Source organism: Tursiops truncatus, chromosome 16, assembly GCF_011762595.2.
Source record: "Tursiops truncatus isolate mTurTru1 chromosome 16, mTurTru1.mat.Y, whole genome shotgun sequence".
Classification (NCBI taxonomy): domain Eukaryota; kingdom Metazoa; phylum Chordata; class Mammalia; order Artiodactyla; family Delphinidae; genus Tursiops; species Tursiops truncatus.
Genome location: NC_047049.1, coordinates 14,891,869 through 14,904,045, shown reverse-complemented (window position 1 = coordinate 14,904,045; position 12,177 = coordinate 14,891,869). Strand labels below are relative to the sequence as shown.

At 30.7% G+C, this 12,177-nt stretch overlaps 1 protein-coding gene across 3 annotated transcripts in view; it reads left to right on the top strand.

The window, feature by feature from the left end:
• ATRNL1 (attractin like 1) overlaps nt 1-12,177 on the top strand; it is a 742,727-nt gene that overhangs the window by 131,282 nt on the left and 599,268 nt on the right. For all 3 annotated transcript variants that reach the window (XM_033841823.2, XM_073793921.1, XM_073793922.1), the window contains exons 11-14: nt 1,054-1,138; nt 2,438-2,646; nt 3,680-3,798; nt 8,259-8,391. In XM_033841823.2, coding sequence (XP_033697714.1) covers nt 1,054-1,138; nt 2,438-2,646; nt 3,680-3,798; nt 8,259-8,391 — 546 coding nt within the window. The remainder of the gene's footprint in view (nt 1-1,053; nt 1,139-2,437; nt 2,647-3,679; nt 3,799-8,258; nt 8,392-12,177) is intronic.

The window sequence follows — 12,177 nt, the reverse complement described above, 5'->3', positions numbered from 1 at the left end:
TATTTTATTGCTCTCAGTCTTCCAGTTTAATGTTCTAAACTGTGGTTTTCGTTTTTGTGATTCCTTTGATCTTTACTAGTAATAATATTGAATTAAAGCCAAATTTATTATTTCATTTCTAGTGTAATAGGCATGATTGCTTATATAAGAAAACAAGCAATTCATTACAACTAATTGTATTTGAGATTATTTTCTTGTTTCAAAAGGGCTTCTAAGTTACCAAAAAATGAAATAAATTTGTTTTCAACCTTGTTCCATCTATGTGCTTGTATTAAATACCAAGGCCTGCTTTTAGATATGCCATGTCTAAGAGGATAAAATCTAAAACACTGTCCTGAGAACGTTTCTAGTCACTGAATACTGAATTATTTGACATCTCAAAATCTCTATTAATACATGTGTCAATTCTGAGGCTATATTTAAATGATGAACAGTTTTCTTTAATCATTTTTCTTTCCATAGTCTTTATGTAGCTCATGAATTATTTAGGTTTCTTTTTTTCATTTTTTTCTATTTTTTGCAACTAAAGCTCTTCTCCTTTACATAAAATGAAAACTATTCCTTTGAAATATCGAATCATTAAACTGATTTAAATATTTTATTTTGATGATTCCATTTTTAGGCATTCTTTCATTGAGTATTATATATTCCATTTAATTTTGCATGCATGCATGTAAAATTTGATTTCGTGATTTAACTTTCTGATGGGTTTGCCCAGTATTGACATTAATGAATTTTACTATATGATTCTTGGTTTATTTAATAAAATATGTCATTGAAATTATCCTCCAATGTAAAGTTCATCTAATTTTTTTCCTTTGATTTCCTTTATTCTCATACATGTAAAATTATTTGTGATAATTTTAGGCAGAAGTTATTTTTATCTAAGGAATAATGCTAGTTGAGTAATGATACTAAATTGTAGGCATGGAAAATTAATGAAAGGCTTCCTAATTTTAAGTATTGTATCTTTATTTGGCCAATGATTATTTTATATTTGTCCTAAATAGTTCTTTTTTTTCACTTTTTGTTTTGCTGTTTTCATTTTCCTAGCTTGTGATGAATGGAAAATATTACCAAAACCAAACCTTCATAGAGATGTCAACAGATTTGGACACTCTGCAGTTGTCATTAATGGGTAAAAGAAGCACATTTATCAGTTATACTACCCACATATTTTGTTATTCTTTAGAAAAATTATTGTTTGTACTTAATGGATTGGATTTTCTATATCCCTGTAATACCGTGGAATGAATTTTGCTTCATTAACCATATCCTTCATTTCTTTTTTGTTTAAATTTATTTAAGGGGCAGGGGAGTATCAAAGGAAAGGTGCTGAGATAGAACTTCAGATACTCTTTTAAAAAGTCATCCTGCCTTCTTTCCTTTTTCCAGAGATCAGATCATGAATGACTTCCTTAAAAAAGATCAGTCTGAAGTGATAGAAAGGCTAGCCACATATTTCTTCTGAGGAGAGCAAGGGAAGTGAGAAGAATTAGATTCTCATTTTGGTTCTGTCATAACTGAATGTGTGACTTTTGACAAATCTCTTAACCTCTCTGGCCTTTAAGACTGTTCTATCCACTGGGAATTTGGACTGGATGATCATTAAGTTACCTTCATCCTTTAAGTTATTATGATTTTGCTATTTCTATAGCAAAAGTTCGTTAATGTGGGCTTGTGACAGTAAACAATATGCTAGATCATTCATTAGCTTAACATTTGTAATTCATGACATTTTTCATAAGTTCATTTTATTACTACCTTATTCTAATTATGTAAAAATTCTCCAATATAATACTAAAAGTAGTCAGAACTTAATCGTAATGAAGCTGTGTAACTGATATCAGTTAGCTTTTGAAACTGAAATAAAAGAAATTCAGAGTGTAAACATAAAACCTCTAGGCTTCTCTGTTGAAAACTGCATTTGGTTGATTTTTATTTTCTTTTTTTAAATAATAAAAGATATTCTTGAAGCATTTTCTGATCTTTTCCATTTATTGTGTTAATAATATTTTTAGAAACAAAAATTAGGCTGTTTTGAGGGCATGTCAAATTTTTTGGCATTGGTAGTATTAATTCAGTAATCATCTGGGCTTTTCAAATTGAAACTTTGAAAATCTTTTTGATAATTTTACTCTTGGTCTTTTTATTTTACAAGAGGATAGTAAAACACTATATGAAGAACTCTATATCTAATTTCTAAATTCTTTGTATTCAAAAATTATAATTCTATATAGCAATTCTAAAGTATATCTTATTGTCTAAAGTGTATCTTATTATAGTATATACAGCTACTATATATTTCTAAAAAATTGTTTCCTAACTAGATAAGATAATGTAAAATGTGTATTTAAATTTATTTTTAAAACTAACACATTAGACAGAGACTTTTCTTAATATTGTTCCTTTAAGATTCTTATTTTGTCTCTAATAGGTCCATGTATATATTTGGAGGATTTTCTAGTGTACTCCTTAATGATATACTTGTATACAAGCCTCCAAATTGCAAGGCTTTCAGAGATGAAGAACTTTGTAAAAATGCTGGTCCAGGGATAAAATGTATTTGGAATAAAAATCACTGTGAATCTTGGGAGTCTGGGAATACTAATAATATTCTTAGAGCAAAGTGCCCTCTGAAAACAGGTAAACATTTTTTTTCTTTCTTATATTTGGAACAAAGCTTCTTTATTTGGCTAGAAATGGAAATGCATTCTGCTTGTAAGAATTACCTTAGTAGCTTTCAGAAATTAAAAACTCAGATTCTGTAATTAGGAATTCTAATGTTTGAATTTAGCAGTGATTAGTAATTTAATATCTTTATTAGCTATTTTTAGTTTTCTTTTTTGAATTCTGTATGTAATATTTATATATCAATTTGTATATGTAACATGGCCATATATATGAATTATTTTCATATGTAAGTAAAAAATGCTTTCAAATACACCCTAAGATATACTGTATCCTTCAAAGAAAAAAAAGAAGTAATTTATTCTGCATTTGGTAATTTTTTTCTTTCTGAATTATTGCCAAGGCAGACCATAAAGTTAAAAATTTTCTAGAATTTTGATGAGTTTTGTTATAATTTAATATTTCTTATAAAATATTGAATAAATAAATCAAACTTATGAATAATTACTAATAAATATTTATTTATAAGGAATGATTTGGATAAAAATTGTTCAATTTTCTTTAAATGAGTGGGGCTCTTATACATTTTTGGTGCTACAATTAACAAATCAAGTTTTGCTAATCTATAATAAGTCATGTCTCTAAATATCTTTATGAAGAATAATAAGCAATGAGTATTTGTTATAATGTTTTCTTTTAGATATATAGTAATACATTTTGTTTAGTAAAATACCTCTAAATCTTTTTCTCCCTCCATAATGTGTAAATTTTAATTAATTAATTAATTAATTATTTTAATGTGTAAATTTTAAATGGCTGTAGGATCCTGGTAGACTGAATAAAGATGAGTCTAGGAGGTATCTAAATCCCTTTAAATATAATTAAATTACAAAATTGAGTTCATATTGAAGAATTTATTTTGATATTGATGGTTATATTTATGGTTTAAAAATGTCTTAGTGATTCTTAACAGATGTTAAAAATATGTGAATTAAGACGTGTGACATTTTCTTTTTCATCCTGGTATGTTCTCTCATTTGTATCACAGCTGCTTCTGATGACAGATGTTACAGATATGCAGATTGTGCCAGCTGTACTGCCAATACAAATGGGTGCCAGTGGTGCGATGACAAGAAATGCATTTCATCAAACAGTAACTGCAGTATGGTTAGTATTTATGGGTAAATGATGTTGTAGCTAACATGCTACTTCATAATCGTTAGCTTACCATTTAGTACCACTGTACAAAATAGCACTTTCCTTATCAAGATATTTAGAAGGGGGAAGGGTGAAATAGGGGTATGAGATTAAGAGATACAAACTACTATGTATAAAATTGATAAGCAACAAGGATATATTGTCCAGCGCAGGGAGTTATAGCCATTGTTTTGTAAGAATGTTAAATGGAGTATATAATCTTTAAAAATGTTGAATCACTATGTTGCACACCTGAAGCTAATTCAATATGGTAAACCAACTATACTTCAAAAAAAAAAGAGATTTAGAAAGTATGTAGGAAATCACCTACTTCCTGGTATGTTGTAAATTCAGCCTGTAGCTCCTTGCTCATATTTGTCAGTCTAGATTCCATTTTGAATCTGGAAACTTTTACTTCTTTTCATAAATAAGGTTGGGAAAATCCTTTCAAAAATTGTTTTTAAGAAAAGACTGTAGCTATAAACATTGTCTTCTGTGCTGATGAAAATAGGATTATATAAGGATTATATTATATAAGTCATTTCCGTGAGATTCTTGTCAGACATGCATTAACAGTGGTGTGGTTTAGGTTTTGTTTATACACTTTGTGTGCGAGTTTAATCTGAAGTATTGACAGTGGTAGTTTTCCTTTTATCTGTCTTTAGATCTCTGGTTCTCTGAGGCAATATTGTCCCCCGGAGGGACGTTTGGCAATGCGTATTTTTTGGGTTGTCACAACTATGGGGCTGCTACTGGCATCTACTGTGGAGAAAGCCAGGGATGCTGCTAAACATCCTACAATGAATGAACAGCCCTCCCACAAAAAATAATTGTCTGGCTCAAAATTTCACTAGTGATGAGGTTGAGAACCCTATTATAGATAAGAGTATTGAAAAAATAATAAAATTAGTATTGATGATAGATTAAAATGGATTAAGAGCAGCAAAAATTAACCTTTTAAGTGGGTAGCATCAAAATGTCTCATATTTTTTAGAGGATGTCAACAAGTTGAAGGAAAAAAATTTTTAAAGTATTAACAATTATGTTTAGTAGGGTTAAAGATTCTCTTATTGGAGTATAGCTTAAATAACTAAATAGTGTACAGACAGATTTTCAACTAAATACATATTATTTTTTATTTTTCTGAATTTTTATTAATCAAGAAAACTATCCACTTGTTTTTCAAGATACCAGGCAGAAGTAAAAGGTAAAGAAAAGGGAATTTGAAAACTAAGTAATAAGTTTTTATTTTATCATCTAAAATTTTTCTTTAGTAACCAGTCATATTTCAAAATACTTAGTTGTATGATTCTATTCTAAAATAATATTTAAAACTTAAAATGAAGGAAAATATTGAATTATTGACTAATCAGATTGAACCCTTTTGTTTTCATACATACTGTGTTGGTGTATACTTTTCAGTGATATGAATTGCTGTAATGATAATAGATACCTCAATTTTATTTGAGTTTTAATGTTAATATGACATGACTCACTTTGAAAATTTGAATTATTTTTTATACTTGCATAATATTCATCTAATGGGAGTTACATTAGTGAATAATGTGGAAGTAGGAGGTAAGTAAAATAAAATATAGGAATAAGGGACTAAAATGGAGAACGTTATTAGATAAAAATTGCAAGCAGATTTTACTTAAAAATTTGTTCGGTAACTGAGTTAATTTGTGTTTAGACATTTACACTATATGAAAATACACATATCTCAAAAATTGTATTATGCAAATTGTTATCAAGTGTTCATTTTTAAAAGTGGCCTTTTGCTTTAGAGTTATTTTTGATAATGATGTGTTAACAAGGAAAGTACTGGGTGAGATAGTATAAGTGAGCAGATGGTACTCACTTGTAATTTAGACTTTGATGTAATATGTCTTTTGGATGGTTTTATCAGAATGTCTGATGATTAAGCTAAACCAAATGCTAATGGATACAGAAAGGTCTATGAGATTTTAGTGTAAATGATGTCCACTGAGATTCTATTTCATTATTTAGTCATAGTTACTGCAAGTTGCATATTTTGTGCTCTAATAGCTCCAATAACCTTACTTCTTACAGATTTTCATTTTAAATTTACATCTAAATATAGTAGGATGAAGATGAGTAGAGTAATGGTTATGCTTCACAGTCTGTTCATTAATGTACATCTGGTTCATTAGGCCAAAAAATGCCAGCGATGTTTCAAAGTAACAGTCAGCTTTCTTCCATCATTGAATAAATTGGCCCTGTGTGTGACTGAAATATAATTTCATCTTTTGTACTGTTTCAGTATCAATAAATGATTATACTGTTCTTTTTTTTTTAAATAAATTTATTTTTGGCTGCAGTGGGTCTTCGTTGCTGTGCGCAGGCTTTCTCTAGTTGCGGCGAGCAGTGGCTACTCTTTGTTGTGCTGTGTGTGCTTCTCATTGCAGTGGCTTCTCTTGTTGCAGAGCACGGGCTCTGGATGCACGGGCTTCAGTAGTTGTGGCATGCAGGCTTATTAGTTGTGGCTCACGGGCTAAGAGCGCAGGCTCGGTAGTTGTGGTGCACGGGCTTAGTTGCTCCGTGGCATGTGGGATCTTCTGGACCAGGGCTTGAACCTGTGTCCCCTGCATTGGCAGGCGATTCTTAACCACTACGCCACCAGGGAAGTCCCAATTACACCGTTCTTAATGAAGAGCAGTTGAGTTATTTGGATGGTGACTCTGATGTTACCATTGTTATTCTAAAGATTGGCATTAAGCTGTTACTCTTTCTCATTCTAACATGTTGTTTAGCCATTCTCTTGTCTTTTTTATAGGTTATTTTATTTATCAGATGATTCAAGTAAATTTATTTTTAGTTAACAGATGTTTGGAACTATAATAATTGTATAGAATAATACTAAGATTTATATACTATATGAGAACAAAAAGCTATGAATCAGAAAAACAACATTAAGAAAATTTATATGTTCTTAATGAAAACGTGATGGTTGAATAAGAGTTGCAATGTAATTTGGGTTTTAAAAAAATATTTCTTCTGCGATTATTTTAGGATGAGTAAGATAAACATTAGTATCTATGTACTTTTTTTCTTTTCTTTTTTTTTTTTTGTGGTACGTGGGCCTCTCACTGTTGTGGCCTCTCCGGTTGTGGAGCACAGGCTCCGGACGCGCAGGCTCAGCGGCCATGGCTCACGGGCCCAGCCGCTCCGCGGCATGTGGGATCTTCCCGGACCAGGGCACGAACCCATGTCCCCTGCATCGGCAGGCGGACTCTCAACCACTGCACCACCAGGGAAGCCCCTATCAATGTACTTTTAATCTGTGACCTTATAGTATATGCAATTTGCTCTAAAGAAATTAACATCTTTGAAATGGAGGTGACCGCAATGTATTTTATGTTGGAAAGTATAGTAGTTTATAAATAAATATTTGATGGGTGACATTTTAAAGTATATATCTAAGAGGATAAAAATTGCTTCAACCATTTTTATATATGGGCGAGTTATAAGCAAATTTTAACTGTTAAGTTTTTTGGTTGAAGAGAACTGTTTAACACCCTTACATGAGAAAGCCTGAGGTAAGTATGTCTGCCTACTGAAATAAAAGGGGCCTCAGGGTGCAGCATGTGTTTTTTCCTTTTTGTTTTTTTCTCAAAAAAGAGTAACAGGAAGAGTTGAGCCCAAAATTTTAGAATTTGATTTTCATTATCATAGATGCTAAAAATATTATGTGAAATATTGAAACTTGGTATGTGCAGGGAACTCACACCAAAGTTTCTATGTTGCCTTTTTTTTCTTTTTTAACCTTTAACCTCTTAGAGCTGGAATTAGTTGAAATATGATAGTTGTATAATAGGACTGATCAAAATGTAACTTTTGCAGGTTCTTTTCAACCTACATTATGGAAATGTGACAGATACATACAGGAGAAACATCAATTAACCAAAACCATTATTTAATGTCTGTGGAAGTAAAATTAGTTTGAGTTATTGAGAAAATAATTTATCTTTTTAAATTTTATTGGATTTTGATAAAACATCTCTTTAAGTTTTTCTACTCATCATTTCTACTTCATTCCCAAGGATCTGTATGATAGTTTTATTATGACTAGAATTCTTTCATGTGATCAGAGAGAAATGACTTTGTGCATTGGCTTTATTTATTGAATTGGAAACCTGTTATCAGATTCAATAGAATAGGTTTTCATTACATGGTTTCTGTTTCAAATTGTGTAATTTGCACATTTTTCCAGTAAGCACACATTCTAATTCGAAGAACTTTGTTTAAATAAAGAAATGAGTAAGAGAAATTCTGATTCAGTACAATTGGATTTGGTGTTAGAAATCTGTATTGTAAAGCTCACCAGGTGACTTATATGTACACTGAAGTTTAAGAGTCATTGCTGTACAAAGGTGAAAAATAACATGCTTTATCTTTTAATTTTCTAGTCTGTGAAAAACTATACCAAATGTCATGTGAGAAATGAGCAGATTTGTAACAAACTTACCAGCTGTAAAAGCTGTTCACTAAACTTGAATTGCCAGTGGGATCAGAGACAACAGGAGTGCCAGGCTTTACCAGGTAAAGATTTCAATTGGGTAAATGAGTTTTATAGTCCACAGATGAATGCCATTATAGTAAAGAACGTTTAGTAAGAATATTCCATTTTCTAAAATTAAATCAGTAGCAAATAAACAATAATATTGGAGTAATGATAGCAGTGTTTCTACAAGAAAAGTTTGTATGTTCATTTCTAATTCTTTTCAGATGTTCAAGGTTTCTTGTATTTATTATGCTATTGACTTGATCAGAATACTGTTCAATTAAAAAATTATGTCTTAAAAACATAGAAAATAAAAAGTATTCAGACTAGTATCCAGATCTAGCAATGTTAACATTTTAGCATATTGGATTTATTTTTTAAGTGCCCTTTATTTTTTAAATTTCAGGAACTGTTTTTTACTGACTGCTTTTTTGTTACAAATTGAAACATTTATGGTAATTGTTATATGATTTAATGAGAACCTAAGTTCTGCAAACCAGAGCAAAACTCATTTTATTTATTTTTTAAAAAATAATTAATTAATTAATTAGGTTGTGCCAGGTCTTAGTTGTGGCAGGCAGGCTCCTTAATTGTGTCTCGCCAGCTCCTTAGTTGCAGCATGTGTACTCCTTAGTTGCGGCTTGCCAGCTCCTTAGTTGTGGCATGTGAACTCTTAGTTGTGGCATGCATATGGGATCTAGTTTCCAGGCCGCCTGCATTGGAAGTGTGGGGTCTTAACAACTGTGCCACCAGGGAAGTCCCAAAACTCATTAAAAAGAAATTTCAATTTAATTTTTATAGCTAACACTCTTCTTAGTGGACCCTAAGTACTCTTTCTTTCAAATATGAAAGAAAAAAGCAGAAAATTGAAAACTTGTATAGATATTTAACCAGTTCCATTTTCTTATTATACAGATAAACTGAGACACACTGGTTATGTGACTTGCTTCAAAGTGCCTGACTTGTAAATGGCAGAGGGGACTAATAACTGGGAGTTCTATTTCTGTTCAGTTTTTTGCCTGTTTCTATATCATGATTTTTTTTTTAAAATTCTTTCATAGAAAAATTTTCTGAACCTATGTAGTTCTAGAAAGTGTTGGAAAATTCCATCACAGGATTTAAGTCTTTCTTATATAAGTTCATGTAAGAAAATAAAAATTAGATTGCCTTTAAAAGTACGATTGAGGTTTTGGAATTTTCTCTATGTGCTGACTTTTGAAGCTTTTAAATAGTGATATATGCATGTGTATTCACTTTGAGTAAATTAGAGAATATTAATGCAGTAGGCAGGATTTGAGAAGCATTAGTGATATGACACTAAACTTGAAAGTAATGATTTCTAAGTGTTAAAATCTAAAAATAACATGTAGATCAGAAAAAATACTTATAAAGTCTCTTTAAAAAGACAAAGAAAATGCTAGACTAAAATAAGATTTGACTGAAGGAATATATATATGTTTAAAGGAATATTACTCAATAAGAAGGGAATTAGATTACCAGTGGAAATTTGGAAAAATAATAATGAAGTTTTATTTGGTAGTACCCATCTATTCATTGCTTGGGAAAATATTTTGGTTTGGTATAAGGGTTCTACTTGACCAGGCTATTATTTTGGAGAATAATAAATAGAATAAAATATTTTATTATGTACTAACTTACCTTGTCCTGTGTTCATATTTACTAAGAACCAGCTTGGTATATATATAGTTTGGTTTCCATTCAGCTTGTCTCAAGGAAGTAAATGCTCTAAATGGAGGGCCCAGTCTGTGTAGTAGTTGCACTTTTCCATGAAAATTTGTGAATTGCATTTTTCCCATTGATCTCATATAAAATTGGCAATTTGAATTTGTCTAACTAAACTTATTGAAAAAATTAACTGCTATCCTTTTAACTCTAAAGCTGAGTTAATGCTCAATACTATGGAAGCCTAAAACATCAAAGCATTTGGGTCAGTGCTATAATTTAGTTTAGCCTCAAAGGCCCATGCATTGTTTGCATTTGTATGACTTATCAACCAGGTATTTTTGATCTTATAAAAAAAAAAGCGACAGGCAAAACTAATGTAAATCCTTCCTTGATTTAGTAAGGAAAGAAACAGCCGAAGTTTAACCAAAACTTTTGCACTCTTTCCTTAAAGTGATTTGGTACTTTAGATTTCAGAAGACAAGGAAGATTGCTATATGTGTAGCCTGAAAATGAAAACAGACGTGTTTGAAAGTCTTATTAAATCACTCCAATTTATTGAGGGGTTACTGTGTTCCAAGCACCGTGTGTTATTCTCATTACTTAGTTTAACAGGACAGCAGTTATTAAAGAACCAGAGTACCCTGTAATACTAAGATATTATTTGCTTTTGTGATTCTCATTCTGTTATAGGTTTGCTATGTAAATAGTTTTCCAAAGGCTACATAATACGTGATTCCAATAGATTGAATGTAGATGCAGATACGAGAATACAGTTATATTAAACCAATACTAAAGAGATTTGCAAAAATATTTATAAAACAATGCCACACTTTTCACTATTTTGGTTTTTGGAGACTATAATTAAAAAATTAAATATGCTATTTATTTTAAGTTGTTATATTTTTCCCCAACATTTTATTATGAAAAATTTCAAACATAGAAAAACTGAAAAAATTGTAGAGAGGATACCCAATACCCTCACCCTAGATTCTATGATGCACATTTTCCTCTGCTTTATTCCTGATCTCTGTGCCTATCCATGCCCTATTTATTTATCAACCCATGTCAATTTTTTGATGCCAGGGACCTGATTTGAACTGCTCCTAAGGAGAAAATTTGATGGTACATCTTCTTCAAGCCTATAATAGCATAAAGGGACAAGACATCCCAGAAACTGGAGAAATGTGTTTGTAATAAAAATTTAAATTTTAAATGAATAAGTATATTTTTAAAAGATCAGTTTTTATTTTTAATATGATCAAACCCAATAGATATAAAATGCATAAGGGAAAAAATATGTGGAGTTCTCAATTTTTAAGAGTTAAAGGGGTCTTGAGACCAGAATATTTGAGAATTGCTGCTTTATAATAATTCCATAAAGATTGTATTAATGCGTCCAAGGCTGAAAGGGCAAGAGGCACTGATATATTTAGTGATGTGGAAACTAAAATGTAGTGAAACTTCATAGATCGGTGTGTTAATAAAACACTGCAATGTTAATTAATGCACACTAGAGCATAACTTTATATTGTATTTATAAATCCATGTTTTAGAAAATAGGCACTGTTTTAAGTTCAATTTGGACCCTAAGGATAAACCACTGTTACTGAATGGTATGTTTAAACTTTCGAAAGACCTGAATGACTGTGTAAAAATAAATACTAGAAAGCAAAGCTTATAGCTTCTTTACTATACGTAAATGAAATGAGACTTCTCGCCCCACAGTTATAATTAAAGAATCAAAGAACCAAGCTTATATCAAAATCGTACACCTGGGCTATGGAAATTAGATTTAGAGGACAATTAGCTACACTTGTAGGATAACTTTGAAATTGCTTTTGTTATGTGCTGGTTATTTTTCTATTAAAGTGATCTTGTATTATATAAATTGCACTTTGGGACATAAGTGCAGTAGTGATTTTACTTGCTGAGAAACCATATGCCAGTACACTAGGTTTACACAGAAAGCCTAACAGTCAACACAGTTTAACAGATGTTATAGAGCCATAGCTTTTCTTATGTTTAAGAATTAAAGAAAAAATTAGGATCTTCTTATTTTTCATCAAACTACTAGACACATTTAGTTTGGTATGTTATAGTGATATATTTAAATTTTTATTGTTAAAATTATTTAAACA